We start from the raw sequence: 17,765 nt of genomic DNA, 5'->3' as shown, positions 1-17,765 counted from the left end.
TCGGCAAAAATATTGGGCATACTGGCACTTCCGTACAGGCAAAACTTTTCACGCATATCAAACGCGCATGCCAACCAAATTAACAAAATCCAAGATTTGATGCCATTCATAAACCAGGTCCATACAGCCATTCAGTTTAGGCATACTCCGGTCCGGCATACAGCCTTATTAAGAAAATTCCACCAAAATCCAAGGAACTAGGTAGCATTGTAAATAAGAAGAAATAGGTCCGAGTCCAGGTGAACTCCAACCTGGGAGCTGGGCTCAGCACATAGCCTTATTAACCAAACAGGTTCAGAAACTTCAGAAAATCTGAGAAACTGGAGTCAGGACACAAGCAAAAGAGAACAGATAGATAGCCATCAACGAGAGAACTGATAAGCAAGCCTACATTATAAGGCTGCAAAACGATGGCAGGGGCAGGCCTAAGAGGGACCTGCCGCTGGTTCCCACCCTTGTAACTTCGCCATTACTTTGTTCACATCATAGTGGCCGTCGTCCGCGGCCTCATCATAGCCAGCATTGTTCATGACGGTCAGAAGGGTGGAGAAGTCAGGAGCCTGGAGGCGCGCCACGTTTTGAAACTGCTCCGAGACTGGGTCGGTGCTGTACCTGTTCCCCATCATGATCTTGAGGAGCGTGGTGGGATCAGGCGATTCCAGGTTCAGGATGCTGCTGTAGGCGAACTCGCCCATGTTTTCCTCCTCGTCGTTGGTAGCCACGATGGGCCAATAGAAGTCTCCTGCGGTGTTGCTGACAGGAACCTTGCTGCCAGAGGTGGCCTCATCGTATCCACTGGTTGCGGTGAAGGGCCGAAACATGACCTTACCAATGTTTTCCCCGCCTTCATTGGTTGCAATAGAGGGCCAATAGAAGCCTATTGCAGGAGTGCTGCTTTGCAGCTCGCTGCCAACAGTGGTCACATCCTGGTAGCCATTGGCTGTGATGAAGCCTCTTAGCGGGGCGCTGAATGGCACCATGATGCCTCCATTGGTACCTTCTTGGTTGCCCTTGGTCTTGACAAAGCGCCCTTTAGGATCTCTTGGAATGTGCTTCTGCATCAACAGATAGTAGTTATAGAAACGATAGAAAGAAAACAAAGGTGGGAGCAATATTGATACTTCACTATGGGCAAATCAGGACACTGCCCAGAGTTACATGGGACGTACCTTAACTTTGAGCCCCCTTCTCTCCCTTGCTTCTTTGATACGACGGCGACGTTCACGCAGCCGAATGATAGCATCATACTGCCTTTCACTGACAAAAGCTGGTGCATCACCTGCTGTAACAGGTGGGAGCAGCTTCCGGCCAACAGCCTACATTTCAAAAAAGAGAAATCAACAAACATCGAAGGATTATTAGCGATCCATACATCGCTTTGACAGATAGCACCTCCAACTTATACTCCTCTACTCTCATGATATTAAAATTTGAAAGTACTCATGGCAGGATATTACTGGAGGTCATCCCTTTACCTTCTCATGTTATTGGCAAGTCATGACACTGCTAAAAGAGAAGGGTGACCTAAAGGAAGAATAAAACTATCAATGAACCTAACTACACATAGACATGTATCAACACTGAAACAAGTTCCTAAGTTTGAAATAATTTGGATGAATCAGTATGAAATGTCTGCATTTTAAAATTTGAGTTTGTGCTAAAGTAAGCTTACATATATACATCCTTCTATCACGACAGTGTTTGCATACATCTAATGTTGAAAGAAGCTCGCATAAGTTGAATATAAGGAAAATTCAGTGATCTTACTTTTAATGTATTCTACATGCTACTATTGCACACAAGTCGAGAATCAAGCCTGTCACATACTCATTTAAGGTGATTACATCTTAATTAACTTAAACTAAACGTTCATTAAAAGGAACTTAATAATCATCTCATTTAATGAGAAAGTAGGCCATATTGCTTATCAGAATTAGGATAGTTGTTAGAACCATGAACCAATAATTCAGTAAAAAACGGACGTTCAGAAAAGAATTGCATTATGCCTGCAGTCCAAATGTAGTTGACTTTGTCTTTTCAAGAAAACAAGGTCGACGGAATAACTTACCATTGGCTGACAAGCACCCATCTCAGACGAACCATTATACTCCGCAGACATATTTGGTATTGCAGGAGCAGAGCACTCAGATGCCTTTGCCATGTTCCCTGGATCAAAATGCCAGAGCAGCTACTGTTACATTTCAGTATCCAAAAAATCCATCAAGGGTCGTTACTGAAAAAGAGGTGAACTACATCAAAGAATAATTAAGTAGATAGAGATAAAAAAAATCCGTCCATGCATAACAAAAATCTCAATAATCACCATGAAAAAGAAAGCTTTCCAAAAACTCTGATCAAGCCGATTATATGAATCAATTTGATGCTTTATGTAGAGATTGTTTCCTACAAAATATACTGAGACAATTAATGGAAATTCATGATTTTAGTATCTAGCTGACCATCACTAGTATTATCTTGTGCTTGTGCATGCGCCTAGATTCATTATAGTCTAGCTAGTCAAATCTATGCTGACCATCAGTACTTGGATGCCTTTTATTTTCTTGGTTACAAAAGTCATCATCATTGGGAAAACTGTACAACAGATAAATTCAATGGTGAATACGATCTATGATATCAGATCAGGGCCTATTTGAAGTGCAGGAAATTCTCGACAAACAGTTAAATACATTAATTCCTACCACGAGTGTGACTACAGGTCAGTTCAGACATGGAACAGAGTGGATATAGGTCTGATCCGAAGCAGCCATAGATCAACTAATGAATCGAATGCATAAAGAATGAAAGTGACAGTTTTATAATGTACTGGATTGATGATAATTAACACAAAAAAAATAAATCGCATGTGTCATACTTCACGAGTTCACATTACAGTGAGTCAATGATCAAAATCCATAGTAAAGGATATTAACATTTCACAGATGAATCACCTTTTATAAAATATCCAACTTTTAAATTTATTGGCTACTGAATACAAATAGAGTAGATATTGCTCACCCGTATCTTGACCCATATCCCATAAAATTCCATAGATGAATACATGACATACAACACACTAATCATTGTTTAGAAAACACATCCTATGCAGATTTTTCCCATTTCTACTATTGGGTCAGACATAAATCGTTCTTCTCTTTTTTTCGCTCCTAATTCCAACTACCTAACTGTACCCATCATCCATGGTCTACGTATAAAAGTACAAATATGTATTAAAGATAGAGATTACAGGCTCCTCACCTCGAGACAATGATAGAGTAACAGCTTCAAATCCAGTCTGCAAAGCTCACCATCTGAGTTGCATAACCACGAGAATGCAAAAAAAAAAATCATATAGTAAAATAATGAAAAAAGTATGAACAGAGAAGCGGTATGAAAAAAGAGATGCATTAAAAAACTCCGGATACTGCATAGAATGTTGAAATTTGGGAGTTGTCATCGCACAAAAAGGATCAGGTGGAGTTTGGAAACATATAGTGTAAAATACGGCCAAGCTAGGCATGATAACCCCAAACATCGTAACAGAAGATATCCAAGACGTGCAAAAGAAGGTTAAGAAAGCAAGTACCACTACTGGTAAGGAGGCAACACAGATTTTGGGGCAAGCGAGACAGAGAGGACGCTGGTGGATGCGTATATATAGCCAGTGATGGCCTAGGAGTGGTAATGTTCGCCTTCTCAAATAAGATCCACAACAATCTATTGCAGATCCGCTCCTTAATTCTCAATAACAATATCATATCTATTTAGAACACCAAAATGTCGTTAGTATATATATGCGATGGGTAGAACGACACTGGCAAGAGAACCTTCTGCGTGACTGATTAAATGCTATAGATAGAAGATACACATACGACAAATGGAAAATATTCAAAACAAGAATGATAATGGCGTCTACAATCTAGATAGCTATTGTCTATTTATTGTATCCAACAATATAAAACCGAACCGAACTGGATACGCTAGGTTTAATTTCAAAAACCCGAAATAAGAGTTTCCTATTTTAACGAGCCAGAAGATGGGACATACTGACTGATAACGTTTCCAGTTGAATTGTCTAATATTCTTAAGTAAACTTTTAGATTGCCATATGTAAGAGTAGATATTACAATGTAGATGCTCTATTGAATAGTGATGCGCTATCATTAAGTTTTAGCTATCGTCTAATGGCATCGTTCATAATTAACTTTAGCTTTAGGTCCTTGGTGCTATGTGGATGTGAGTATGTTGTATCCCTGCAGGTAATATTACAACAGAACTCAATGTTACTGTTGTGTTTCATGTAAATTTGTAAACAAGCATTTGTAGGCTCCATGCCTAGTTAATTCAGCAAAAGTCCACAAACTCCAGATACGCTTGCTGTGTAAACAAGATGTCATACCATCACATTGTGAGCTGGATTGTACTATCATTAATTACAAATGCAAGTCATTTCTTTGACCTTGGATGACCATGCAACATGACACAATTCTTGTTTGGTCATTTTGTGTTTGAGGTTCAGTGAAATGACCAATTCCCGCTTATTTGTAAACTTGCAAGAAACCTTTCATAACGAATTATCTACTCTCACTTAATCATGATGCAATTGAAGTCCATTTTTGCAATTCAAAAGGCATGAATATCTATTATCAATCCTTCTTCTACACTTTCAAGTCTCTTATTATTGCTTTTTGTTGACAACTTGGAAAATTACTCTGGTCCCATCATATTGCATTTCTAAAACTATCGACCGGTTACTACAACTTATCGCACGTCCTTTTTCAGTTCTCAAAGTTACAAAGAAACCAGTACCATGGAAATGCCGAAATGATGCAATGAAAATCTCAGTTCCCTGCTAACCTCGTAAACATGCTCCGTTAATCTACGTAAGATTGCCATTTGGCAGTGCCAATCTCCTCCGAGCTCATCCAGGTGTTCCATAGCAGGCAGCCTGCAAGCAACAACCCCGAAAATTCTATCATCCAACAATGTGAAACCATTCAGAAACAGACGATCACAACTGAACTGCCACTACCATGGATGCCGGTCAACCGGCGGCCTCATGCCGCCTCCCTTCCCAGTGCCCAGCAAATCCGATCCCAATTCCCGAAGAGGCGGGGTGCTTATGCCGCCACCGGCAGGAAGGTGAGCAGCGCAAGCGCCCTCTCCGGATCGGCGACAGCACGCCATGCTCCTTCCGCCGCCTGACTAGAGCGCGGCCCATCCGCGCACACCATTCCTCGCCTCCGGCCGCCGCCGCCGCCACCAGCGCAGGGTGCGGAAGGCTCTGGCCCCAGCATTAGTGCGGAGGCAATTTTTTTCCGGCAAGATCCAGCATTTGGCCCTGGCCCCAGCTAGTACTATCAACAATATTTTTCCGGCAAGATCCCAGAACTAATATTTCCAGGAGAATTAGGTGGTGAGTGGAAACAACCACAATGCCTTCAGCAAAGAATGAAAATGAATTGCCTACCAACAGCCAAATGGTGGGAGGGAGGGACGATCCCTGACCCAGAATTGGTAATGCCTGGCAGCTTTTGCCGGTTGTGGCCAGTTCCTAGCATTTGGCTGTCCGGTAACCCCTCTAGTCAAGCTCTGAGGAGGTCACAGCAGCCCTCAGAGGCTGCTGGCCACTTGAAGGGGTTACCGCCATGCTCACCAAGTCACCGTCCATGATGCTCGGGAGTGGGTGAAAGGAATGTAGAGGTGATGAAAGCTGTGGTAGTGGTCCACATCTTCATGATCGTATATGCTTGACACCTCCGAGCCTGACAGACTTGAGACGCTGCTCAGGTTGCCCAGATCTGACTGCTGGATCTCTGAACTTGGAGATGACACCTGGCACATAAGCGGATAGCTGACCATTGCCTTGCCATTGCCAGGGTCCTTGCCGTTGGACTCTTTGTGTTCAGAAAACGTCCACCAGAGCCTCTTGCACGACACAATGCATGCAGATGGCGCGACTCCTGGAGATATGGCTGCATCAACAAAGATATTTGACATGAATGGCAGCAAACAACAGAAGATATGTTGCATGGCATGGTGATATAGGATCAATCAGTCAAAGGTGGCAGTTAAGGAGTTCGATTAATAGTTTGAGATGTGACTCATTCAGTCATGCAGATATGGCTGCATAATTAAATGTACTAGCATCAATTTTAGAAGACAACAGAAGATTTGTTGCATGGCATGGTGATATAGAAATATAGAATCATTCAAAGGTAACAATTAAGGAGTTCAATTAATAGGTTGAGACGTGTGAGATACCTTTCTGGCTTTCACCAGCCTATTTACCCTCTCTGTTTTGGCACGGGCACGGCGCCAATGAAAGATGCCTTCAAATTGCTTCGCATGGTCAGTGGTATCCGCACACACCCTCCAGGTTGCATCCACAAATATAAATGGGGAAAACAAAAGCAACTCACGAATATTCTACAGATTTCCTACTTGACAAATGGCAGCATCAAATAAAGATATTTCCTTTCTGTGTTCTCATTAGGATACCAATTCCACAGAAAAGATTTGGCTTCCAGCCCCACATTTATAAAAGAAAATATCACGATACTATAGCTAATACACCTGCTCATCCATCGCCAGTACACTTATCTCCTGGATTACCTTGTCTTTGTTTTATTTTTTTCATGGTTCAATATTATAGTGGCCAATCTCCTTTTATTTATTGATGAAAACATATAAGCACTTAAAGGATGGGGCACAGGTGAATTTCATGTTCATAAACAGTAAAAAACAGTTTGAAAAACAGGGAAAATCTGAAAATAACTAATGCATGAATTTCCGAAAATGTGGAATTTAGTCGATCACTAAAATAAGTTTTCGTTTTTACATATATGTATTAGTTTTGTGATATGTTACCACAACTACAAATTCAGTCAGAAATTCCATAGATGTCTGGTCTGAAACTAATACAACCTACCGTTGCTCCCATGGGAAGCGGAGAAAGCAGGCCATAGTGTTGCCCAGCATAAGGATTATTAGCAGAAACCTAACACCACAAAAATCAGTCACCAGTCAGCAGCACGGAATGAAGAAGCATTTTGAATTGTTATGTCAGGCAAAGTAAATTTTAATCGCAAAGAAGTTGTCTCCATACATATGCATACACAAAGTAAACGGACAGTCATAACATTGATTGACCAAGGCCCGGCCCAAAACGACCATTGTAGACTGCGAACGGTGGTTGCAAAGCAACAGTGGCAGAGTGTTCTGAACCTTTCTCCCCTTTACCTGAAACCAAATGAAACAAAACACAGAAGCTCTCAGGAATGGTCCTTTGGCTCCTTCTATCCCAAAATAAAAGTAAAGCTGCCATAGATCCAACATTCAAGTTGCTAGAGCCAAGAATCTGTTTACGGATAACTAAAATATTGGATACTAAGAAAAGAAACGAATCAACACAAGTAAATGGTAGTGCATATGAGAAGAACATCATTCATGAGTCCCTGTACCCATGACATTGTAATTTACGGTGTTTGATTGGAAACACTACACGGGTGCAAGTATAAAAAGGATCAAGTTTATTAAGCAACTAACAGTATCTTGTTTTTGGAAATCATTGTTTGATTGCATAGCAAATGCATAATTCAGAAGGTTATGGCTGTTTCTGGGGGTTCAGACCAGCTCGGAATGAGAGGGAAAAAAATACTTATCATAAAAAATCAATATTCTCTGGCACATATTAAAGGCTTGGATCTTATATCAGGTGCCTGTCAAATAACAGAAAGCAACTACTCTACTCCAGGTGTGTATGAAGAAGGTACCAACAATCTTACAGTAGCTATACTACTTCATTGAATCAAACCGTGGAGAAAATGTAAATGTGCTATACTATGACCAATGAAGAAGAGCACATCATGACCTTTGGAATCCTAGAAAATGCTATCCGAGGATATAGGGACAGGTCAAATTTAGAAGCAAACATGAAGTACATGTGTACCAGGTACCAAGAATAGATGAAATCATGGAAACTTTCTATCCTAGGCAGTTGCCAAATGTAATGAAAGCTGGCATACAGGCAAAACAGACGATCGCAAGTGAACTGCTCACTACCATGGATGCCGGTCGACTCGCGGCCTCCAGCCGCCTCCCTCCCTCCTCCTCGTCCACCAGAGAAGCGGGATGCTTACGTCGCCGTCTCCTCAAGAGCCAAATAGCGGCGGCGGGAAGGTGACCAGCGCACGCCCCCCCCCCCTCCTGATCAGCGGCGGCATGCCATGCTCCTTCCGCCGCCTGACCAGCGCGCGGCCCGTCCACGCGCACCATTCCTCGCCTCCTGCCGCCGCCACGAGCGCGGTTGCGGAAGGCCATGGCGCCAGCATTGGCGCGGAGGCGAAGCGTGAAGCCCTCGGGTCTCGCGGGGAGGTGGGTGGAGACGGCGAGGCGGCGCGGCTGAGCGAGCCAACGGCGGGACCAAGGCGAGGCCGGAGGCGGCAGGCGGCGGCGATAGTAATTTTGCAAAATGGACCCTAAATCGGATCGCGACTATTCATCGCGATCCAAGTATTTGCAAAATAGTACCCTCGTATTTATATATAAGTCCCTGGTTTGGATCACGATCCGAATATTTTCACTTAAACCCCTAATTTGGATCGTGACTATTAATTGCGATCCGAATATTTTCACTTAACCCCCTCATTTGGATCGCGACTATTAATCGCGATCCAAATATTTACAGATCAGTCCCTCCGTTGGGCGACTCCCCTGGCTCCCGCCCGTCGTCGTCCGGCGGCGGCGGCTCGTCGTCGAGGACGGGCTCGCAACCGCGGACCGAAGCCGTCGCTACCGGCGGCGCTGCGTGGGGACCGACGGAGATGGCCGCCGCCGTCGCCCGCCCTGTCCGCCCCGCGCGGCAGGCCGCGCCACTGGAGTAGCTCTGCACGAGCATCGAATCGTCGTCCTCTTCTCCGGTACCGTCGTGGCGCCTTCGCTGCGTGGTGGTCGCACGCTTATTGGCTCCCGCGCCAGCGAGACGGCATGATGATCCTCTACAACTGCTCGTGCCCGGCACTCAGCACCAAGAAAGTAGCGTCCTATCTGGATTTTCTTGGCCCATAAAGCCTGAAATGGCTTGATTTCCATTGCAAATCAAGCCTGAAAACCCGAAAGGTTTAGTTTGAGTTTCCAGTCAATTTGGCTCAACGGTCTGGATTAATGAAAATTTAATCTGCACATTCATCAGACACAAATTAGATGCAGGAGCCTGATAGGATTTCCACATACACAATGCCTTTTTTTTTTGCAGATTCGGCGTATCCAAGCATATAGCTTCAAGCAGCATCCATTCTTTGCCCCTGCTTTGCAAGAGACATGCAGTGCAACACAGCAAAATACAAACCAAGCCCAAAGTCTCAGTAGTCAACACATTATTACATTACCAAGTTCAAGCTTTCAACACACCGCATGTTACAAGGTCCACACAAAGCTTCAAGCGCACCACAATACAATCACACACAAATCCATAGTCTTCACACTCAATCAGATTCCAAACATACTCCACTAGTCCACTTCCAGTACCTCTGAAGCTTCAGACGAGTCCGAAGTTTCAGGCTTTATTCAGAAAACTACATCGAAACCTGCTAGAGGAGTTTGGTGTTGGTAGCTAGTACCACCAACAAATTTTTTTCGGGGGGCAAGGGGTGTTCCACTCACCACAAGATCCCAGAAATTGAGTTTCTAGGAGAATTAGGCGACGAGTGGAAACAATCACCATGCCTTCAGCCAAGAATGAATTGCCTACCGACAGCCAAATGATGGGAGGGACGATCCCTGACCCGGAGCTGATAACGCCCGGCAGCTTCTGCCGGTTGTCGCCAGTTCCTAGCATTCGGCTGTCCGGTAACCCCTCTAGTCATGCTCTGAGGAGGTCACAACAGCCCTCAGAAGCTGTTGGCCACTTGAAGGGGTTACCGCCATGCTCACCGTCCATGATGCTCGGGAGCGGGGTGAAAAACGGAGTGCGGAGGTGATCAAAGCTGTGGTAGTGATCCACATCTTCATGATCGTATATGCTTGACACCTCCGAGCCCGACAGACTGGAGACGCTGCTCGGGTTGCCCAGGTCTGACTGCTGGATCTCTGAACTTGGAGATGCCACCTGGCGCATAAGCGGCTTGCTGATCATTGCCTTGCCGTCGCCACCAGCATCCTTCCCATTGGACTCTTTCTTTGTGTTCAGGAAACGTCCACCAGAGCCCCTTGCACGACGCAGTGCATGCAGATGGCGTGACTCGTGGAGATATGGCTGCACCAACAAAGATACTTGACATTAATGGTAGCAGACAACAGAAGATATGTTGCATGCCATGGTGATATAGCATCAATCAGTCAAAGGTGGCACTTAAGGAGTTCACTTAATAGTTTAAGATGTGAGTGTGAGACTCATGCAGATATGGCTGCATCATCAAATACCCTGGCATCAATGGTTGAAGACAGCAGAAGATATGTTGCATGGGGGCAGGGATATAGAATCATTCAAAGGTAACAATTAAGGAGTTCAATTAATAATTTGAGATGTGCGAGATACCTTTCTGGCTTTCACCAGCCTATTTTCCCTCTCTGCTTTGGCACGGGCACGGCGTCGACGAATGATGCCTTCATATTGCTTAGCATTCACATAAATTGGTGCTTCTGTTGGCATATTCAGTGGTATACGCGTGCATCCTCCATTCTGCATCCACAGGTATAAATGGATGAAAATTAAGAGCAAATCATAAATATTCTACAGATTTCCTACTTGACAAACAACAGCATCCAATAAAGATATTTCCTTTCCGTATTCTCATTAGAATGCCAATTCCAAAGAAAAGATTTGGCTTCAGCCCAACATTTATAAAAGAAAATACCACCATACTATAGCTAATACACCTGCTCGTCCATCGCCAGAACATTTATCCCCTGGGATTACTTTGTCTTTCTTTTATTTTTTTCATGCTTCAATGTTATATTAACCAATCTGCCTTTATCTATTGAATAGGATTGACAGTTAACATGTTGACTTGTTGAGGCACAGATAAAAAAAGTCTGAAAGGAACTAATGCATAAATTGCTGTGCTGAAAATGTGGAATTTAGTTTACCACTAAAATAAGTTATCGTTCATATATGTATTGGTTTTGCAATATGTTACCACAACTACAAATTCAGTCAGAAATTCCATAGATGTCTGGCCCGAAACTGATAGAACCTACCGTTGCTCCCACTGGATAAGGAGAAAGCAGGCCATAGTGTTGGTCAGCATAAGGATTATTAGCAGAAACCTAATACAACAAAAAATAGTCACCAGTCAGCAGTAGAGAATGAAGATGCATTTTAAATTGTGATGTCAGGCAAAATGCACTACAATTGTAATTACAAAAAAGTTGTCTCCATACATATGCATGCACAATGTAAATAGTCAATCATACCATTGATTGACCAAGGCCCAGCTCAAAACGACCATTGTAGATTGCGAACGGTGATGGCAAAGCAACAGTGGCAGAGTACTCTGCACCTTTCTCCCCTTTACCTGAAACCGAATGCCACAAAACACAGAAGCTCTCAGGAATGGTCCTTGGCTTCTTCTATCTCAAAATGAAAGTAAAGCTGTCATCGATCCAACACTTGCTAGAGCCAAGAATCTGTTCACAGATAACTAAAATTGTGGATCCTATGAAAAGAAATAAAACAGCATAATTAAATGACAGCGCATATGAGAAGAACATCATTCATGAGTCCCTGTACTCATGACATTATAATTTACGGTGTTTGACTGGAAACACTAGACATGCAAGTATAAAACGGATCAGGTTTATGCAGCAACTAGCAGTATCTTTTTTTTTTGTGGAAATCCTTGTTTGATTACATAGCAAATGCATAATTCAGCAGGTTATGGTTGTTTCTACAAGTTCACGGTAGCTCTGGATGAGAGAGAGAGAGAGAGATAAAGATGGCAACGGGTAGAAAATATCCGCGTGCCCATGGATATGAAACCCGATGGGCACGGATATGGGTCTAAGTCTGTGCCCGCTGGCACGAGAGCGGGTGTGACCCTAGACCCAACGGATATTTGCTCACGGCGTGAAAAAATGATATCCGCACCCACAAACCTGCCAGACCCGCTCCAATGTCTGACATGTGGCCCCAACCCCAATACCATGTATATAAACTCATATTAGGGTTTCATTTTCTCCCTCCTGGCTCCTGCCGCCGCAGTCACTCGGTCCCTCACTCCCTCCCGGCCTCCCCCCGTCCCCCATCTCCCCTGTGGCCCCGTCCCGACTCCCGACCCAGGCCACCGCCCCCTAGCCGCCGCCCCTTCCCGCCGCCGGCCACCCCCGGAGGCCCGAATCCGCCCCTATCTCCCCCCGTCCCGCCGCCCGCCGGGCCGCCGCCCCTTCCCGCCGCCGGCCGCCCCCGGAGGCCCGGATCCGCCCCCATCTCCCCCCATCCCGACTCCCGACCGAGTGCCGCCGCCCGCCAGCGCTGCCCCTGGCCACCGTCCCTTGCCGACCGATGTTGCTATACGGGCATGCCCGCGGGCATGCGCTATCCACGGATAGCGGGCACGGGCACGGTTTTCTGCCCGTGTCGCACGCGGTTTTTTTGCTCACGGGCATGGATATCTGGAGCTTGTATCCGCGCGGATTTTACCCGTTGCCATCTCTAGAGAGAGAGAGAGAGAAATACTAATCATCAGGACAAAAAGTTATATTTCTCTGGCACATATTAAAGACTTGGATCTTATATCAGGTGCCTGTCAAATAACCACTCCAGGTGTTTATGAAGAAGGTACCAACAAACTTACATTAGTGGAGAAAATCTAAACATATATTATGACTAATAGGGATACTTTTCGAATCCCAGCAAATGCTATCCGAGGATATAGCCATATAGGGACAGGTCAAATTTAGTAACAAACAGGAAGTACATGTGTACCAGGTACCATAAATAGATGAAATCATGGAAACTTTCTATTTGCTACTGACTCCCTTTTGTCCTAGCCTCCTACTCCTAGAAGAAATTTTGCCACACTCCTAAAAGAGCCTGCTTTCAGTGGAGTGGAGTACAGATAATCTGTAGTAAATATTAACACTATATTGCCCTTGTATATTATGCTTCATTGATTGTTGTACCAGTGTGAAGAAAGAGTTCCATGGTACATGGCATTCAAAAATCCATTAGAAGGGTAACCAATTCTACAAACACTTGAGTTCTATGATGGACTATCCCTAACTGTGAATAAGGAATGCAAACAAATGCTGCCAGATTTGCGATCGAACCTAGATTATTGCAATCTTAATCCTACACATGTGCCGTATCCCTCCCAAATCTTTTGTGCAGATTAAACTAGCCACTACTCCCAGTCACGTCCCTCGCATCATCTTATACTGACAAACAAGCACAAGCACAGAAGCATCCTCACCTTGCGCCACGGAGAACTTGAGGACTTCAGGGAGGCTGCCCCTCTCTGCGGCGGAAGCCTTCGGCGCCGGCGGCACCGGAGGATCCAGCAGCGCCTGCGCTCCCGGCACGACCTGGAACCGCGCCTCCCGGCACGCCGCCGTCGCCGTCGCCTCCGGCGCCACCTTCCCCTGGCCCAGCGCCTCGCCGTACAGCAGCAGCTGCGGCGCCGGGGCCCACCACGGCAGCGAAGCCCCTCCGTTGGAGATGGCGCCGGCGGGGACCTGCCCGAACCCCTCGTGGCTCCTGAAGCTCATCATCCTGCCGCGCCGCCGCACCTCCTCCTCCTCCTCCCAAGAAAGTCAGAGGCCGGAGCAGCCGAGAGCTTGGCTGGGCTTGGAAGGGCGGCAAGGCAACCACCTCAGATGCTGCGTCCGATGCTCGCCGGGGTGGATGTAGTTAAGCACCTAACCGAACCACCGACTGCAATCATGAGCAGCAAAAAACAAGTGGAGCGATTGAGCAACAGATCAGGTGGTGGTGGTGGTGGTAAGATGCAGGGAAGAGAGGTGAATGAAATTGACTGTAAAAAGAAATTGACGGGCAGGTGGTCAGTAAAAGGGTAAACAAGTGAGGAGGAAGAGTCTTCAGCAACAAAAACGTAGAGAAATGGATGGGGAAAATGCAGAGCAACACGGGAGATGAAGCAGAGCAGAACCGAGGAGAGCAACTCTTCCAAGAACCAAATCAAGAATCGAGAAAAAAAGATTATATTTTTCAGAAAACAAAGCTGAAAAGAAGAGAGAGCAGAATCATCATAGAACTCAAAGGGAAAATCACATGAATAGGGGGAAAACGCAAGATTGTACCGCCCCAAATGCAGATTCCACCACAGGCACAAAACCGGGGGGCTGAAGAAGCTATCAAGAAGAAGAAGAAGAGGCCATGCATGAACAGCAGCGGCAGCAGCAGAGGAAGCAAGAATCTCCGTGGGCGCAAGAAGGCACCAAACCGGAAGGATCCGGGATGAACAGAGCGCAGCGCAGGCGCGGGATGAGCAAGGAGAGGAGACCCACTCACATTTCAGCAGCAGGGGCAGGGAGGAGGAGCCACAGCCAGACGAGGATGGGGCCGGAAGAGGACGACAAGAACACTGCAGCAGAGATGGAGTGGTGGGAGAGAGAGAGACGAGGCGGAGGGGGGAGGGGGAGAGAGAGAGCGCGGGGGGGAGGGAAGAGGAGGAGACGGGACGTTGGGGGAGGCGCGTATAAATGGGCGTCTCTCACTGACACCGAGAAAAGCCAAGGCAACAGAGGCAGGCTGCAAGTTGGGCGCCACGTCGGCCAGGGGATTGGCACGGGCGCCACTCACTCCCCGATGCGATGCGAGCAAAGCAGAAGAGGGCAGGGAGGTGGTGGTGGTTTTCTAAGCATCAGTACTTTACATTTTTTACTCTCAAATTGAGATTCACCCCTATTTAGTTGCAGTGACTAGAAAACATTAAATCAGTTGATCTACGACTAAGGGGTGTTTGGAAGTAGGGGCTAAAATTTTAGCTCCCGTCACATCGAATATTTGACACTAATTATAAGTATTAAATCTAGACTAATTACAAAACTAATTACACAACCTCTAGGCTAAATCGCGAGACGAATCTATTAAGCATAATTAGTTCATGATTTGACAATGTGGTGCTACAGTAACCATTCACTAATGATGGATTAATTAGGCTTAATAGATTCGTCTCGCAATTTAGCCTAGGGGTTCTGCAATTAGTTTCTGTAATTAGCTTATTGTAATTAGCTTATGTTTAGTCCTCCTAATTAGTATCCGAACATCCGATGTGACAGGGCTAAAGTTTAGCCCCCGGTATCCAAACGCCCCCTAAGTTACCCCTCATCATTGTTGCCTCTTCCTTTTTTTTCCTTCTCTGCCTCCCACGCAGGCACGCAAAGCACACGCCCGAGCCCCAAATCCATGGCAGCTTGAAGCGTCCCCACATAAGTAGAGACTAAATGTGATACAAATATCAGTCCCAGGAGGCTCATAACACATTTATTCGACAGATAATTCAGTTACCGTACAACTCCCGAGGGAGTGGGCGTGAAAGCCACGCAGCAATAAACAGTAAATAAATAACGGCGGCTAACCAAGCGACTGCCAAAAGACAGCACTCGGGACTACACGGCAGCAGCAGCATCTTGGGTAGGCCAACTCCACAGGCAGCGTCGGGTGCGGACACAACCTCTACTCAAGGTTCTCGGCGACAAAGTCCGGGTCCTCCTCTGTAGCAATGAAGCAAGGGTGAGTACAAACGTACTCAACAAGTCCAACCCCATCCACGGAGGGGGATACAAGCAAGTTTATGCACAAGTATAACAAGGATAGGCTAGGGTTTATTTGCGGAAAAGCTAAATTTTAACACATGCAGGGGGTTGTTTCAAAAGGGATTTTCGTAAAGTTTTCCTTTAATACCCGAAACATTGAGTGGGGTTGATCCTACACAAAGGATCCAAGTTTTTATCGCTATCGGACTCCCCGTCCGTCATAGCGCACGGCACCACTGCCGGACTCTTCCCAAAATCCAACACACACACACACACACATGACATCCTTGCCCAAATACTAGTTATGTGACCAAGCCGTAACTCGTCCAATGCCGTGGACACGGCTACCCGGATAGGTTTTAACTCTGCAGAGGTTGTACACTTTTCCCACAAGTAGGGTACCGCAGCACGATCACCTTAGTGTCGATGCGGATCCTAACAAAGCCATCACCCACCTTAGCTAAGGCTGGCTAGCCCTCGCGGAAACACCCAAGGGGTTCACGGCTCATCCATGAGACCATAACCGGGACCTAAATCACCAAGATCTTACCCCCTTTCCATGGGTTCCCGTTGCTCACCAGCACCCCTGAGGACTAACAGTTCAGCTAGTGGGATTTATGCTAAGCCGTTGCCCATACAACGGTCGAGTGGTTGCACGATAGTGGAATTAGGCAAGATGACACATCAACTCGGTCCTTAATCATGACAAGATGGATATCTCCCGATATTGCTCAACCACCAAGGTACGAGCACAACAACAGGGCATCCCACACAAGGAACACCCATCCATCCCGTCTACACATCCTCTTTTCCCGAACCCAAAAGCCATTTCTCTTGCTTGGACACACACACATATTTATTTTTCGAAAACACCATTGTAATAATAATTGTAGTTGAGTAACAAGTTCCTAAGCGTACTAGCAGTGGTTATCATCTAAACAGAGCAAGTCGTATTTAGAGATAAACATAGGACAACAAGGAATGTTCATAACAATCAAGGGGTGGCTATCCAACCATGTCTTGCGGTGAAATAATATGCATTTTGTAAAACAGGCCAATAGGTTGTGTTTGAAAAACTAGGTGTTAAGTATGCATCAAAGGGTGAGATTGGACTTGCCGTCTTCAAAGCCTTCCGGGAGTTCCGGCTCGCGGTACTGGTCCTCGGGCTCGGGCTCGCGGTCAACCTCTTCCTCGGGCTCCTCCTCGGGCAATCCGCGATCTACGGCACACACAACCAGGCACACGAATAAATAAAAGAGGAAACGATTTTTAACCGTGAGCTCCGAACAGGAAACGCGAACGGAAAATAGGCGGAAGGATTATTTTTGGGAAATTTGGATATAGATCGGCGAAAGTATGCTGGAGGATGACGTGGTAAAATTTGGGGTTAATTGGAGGAAGTTTGGCGCATGAAATGACAGGTTAAACACGAATTAAGGGCTTAAACGGGGGTTTAGGGCTGATTTATAATAAACCAGGGACCTATTTGTAATTTCTTTCGGAGGTGGAGGGGCCTATGTGTAATTTGGGGAAACTTGGGGGTCGGATCTAAAATCAAAGGTAATTTTCTTCTTCTTCTCCAGGAACTTGGAGAGAGAGAGGGAGGAAGAGAAGTGGACGGCGGCCGCCGGCCGGGCGTCGCCGGCGGCGAGCCGGGGGCGGCGGGTGGTGGAGGAAGAGGAGGGGGCCCCGTTTCGCCCCTCACCTTGGGGAGGAGTGGACTGGGCGCCGGTCTTCTGGCGGCGACGGCGGCTCACGACAGCGGTGGTGCTTACGGGTGCGGCGGTGGTGCACGGCAGCGGCGGCGGGCTTTGTAGTGGGGTGCGGTGGTTGGTGCTGGTTGGGTGGAAGATTGGGTAAGGCCCGGGTCGGCTTTTTTTATAGGCAGGTGGGGAGGGCGCCCGGCGGTGGGCGTGCGGGGTCGGAGCGCTGGCGTGGCGCCCGGCCCCCGGGTGGAGTGGTCGCAGGCTTACGGCAGGGTAAGGGGCCCGGGCGGGCCGGCCCGGGGATTTGGGCCCGGGTGGGGGGAACGTGCCCTCCCCCCCCCCGGG

The 17,765-nt window shown here is 46.5% G+C and overlaps 2 protein-coding genes across 5 annotated transcripts; both read right to left on the bottom strand.

Annotated features, from left to right (window-relative positions):
* Nucleotides 1–79: 79 nt before the first annotated feature.
* On the bottom strand, nucleotides 80–8,500 carry LOC101769053. Of its 3 annotated transcripts, XM_022824867.1 has the most exons (10): nucleotides 8,062–8,500; nucleotides 7,106–7,239; nucleotides 6,929–6,997; nucleotides 6,262–6,329; nucleotides 5,030–5,972; nucleotides 4,855–4,945; nucleotides 3,256–3,308; nucleotides 2,069–2,166; nucleotides 1,170–1,316; nucleotides 80–1,055 (listed from the first exon to the last, which is right to left on the bottom strand). In XM_022824867.1, exons 8-10 carry the CDS (start codon nucleotides 2,159–2,161, stop codon nucleotides 426–428), a joined length of 870 nt encoding a protein of 289 aa, XP_022680602.1. In that variant the 5' UTR covers nucleotides 2,162–2,166; nucleotides 3,256–3,308; nucleotides 4,855–4,945; nucleotides 5,030–5,972; nucleotides 6,262–6,329; nucleotides 6,929–6,997; nucleotides 7,106–7,239; nucleotides 8,062–8,500; the 3' UTR covers nucleotides 80–425. The 3 variants fall into 3 exon arrangements, with proteins under 3 accessions (XP_022680602.1, XP_004963197.1, XP_022680603.1); XM_004963140.4 differs by having other exon boundaries at nucleotides 6,262–6,997; XM_022824868.1 differs by lacking the exons at nucleotides 5,030–5,972; nucleotides 6,262–6,329; nucleotides 6,929–6,997; nucleotides 7,106–7,239 and having other exon boundaries at nucleotides 8,062–8,074.
* Nucleotides 8,501–9,263: 763 nt separating this feature from the next.
* Nucleotides 9,264–14,612, bottom strand: LOC101768371 (nuclear transcription factor Y subunit A-10). Of its 2 annotated transcripts, none has more exons than XM_004963139.2 (6): nucleotides 14,468–14,612; nucleotides 13,410–13,870; nucleotides 11,413–11,513; nucleotides 11,197–11,265; nucleotides 10,535–10,678; nucleotides 9,264–10,252 (listed from the first exon to the last, which is right to left on the bottom strand). In XM_004963139.2, exons 2-6 carry the CDS (start codon nucleotides 13,705–13,707, stop codon nucleotides 9,860–9,862), a joined length of 1,005 nt encoding a protein of 334 aa, XP_004963196.1. In that variant the 5' UTR covers nucleotides 13,708–13,870; nucleotides 14,468–14,612; the 3' UTR covers nucleotides 9,264–9,859. The 2 variants fall into 2 exon arrangements, with proteins under 2 accessions (XP_004963196.1, XP_022680516.1); XM_022824781.1 differs by lacking the exon at nucleotides 14,468–14,612 and adding an exon at nucleotides 14,257–14,429.
* Between the last annotated feature and the right edge of the window lie 3,153 nt (nucleotides 14,613–17,765).

Source organism: Setaria italica, chromosome III, assembly GCF_000263155.2.
Source record: "Setaria italica strain Yugu1 chromosome III, Setaria_italica_v2.0, whole genome shotgun sequence".
NCBI lineage: Eukaryota > Viridiplantae > Streptophyta > Magnoliopsida > Poales > Poaceae > Setaria > Setaria italica.
This window is presented reverse-complemented; position numbering and strand designations above follow the sequence as displayed.

Bases quoted from the DNA above. Each gene is read 5' to 3' on its own strand.
- LOC101769053 (XM_004963140.4), bottom strand. From the start codon at position 2,161: ATGGCAAAGGCATCTGAGTGCTCTGCTCCTGCAATACCAAATATGTCT. The intron at 1,317-2,068 runs GTAAGTTATTCC...TTTGAAATGTAG, and splicing joins TGGGTGCTTGTCAGCCAATG to GCTGTTGGCCGGAAGCTGCT. The intron at 1,056-1,169 runs GTACGTCCCATG...CTGTTGATGCAG, and splicing joins GAAGGGGGCTCAAAGTTAAG to AAGCACATTCCAAGAGATCC.
- LOC101768371 (XM_004963139.2), bottom strand. From the start codon at position 13,707: ATGATGAGCTTCAGGAGCCACGAGGGGTTCGGGCAGGTCCCCGCCGGC. The intron at 11,514-13,409 runs GTGAGGATGCTT...ATTCGGTTTCAG, and splicing joins CAAGTTCTCCGTGGCGCAAG to GTAAAGGGGAGAAAGGTGCA. The intron at 10,253-10,534 runs GTATCTCGCACA...TTGTTGGTGCAG, and splicing joins GGCTGGTGAAAGCCAGAAAG to CCATATCTCCACGAGTCACG.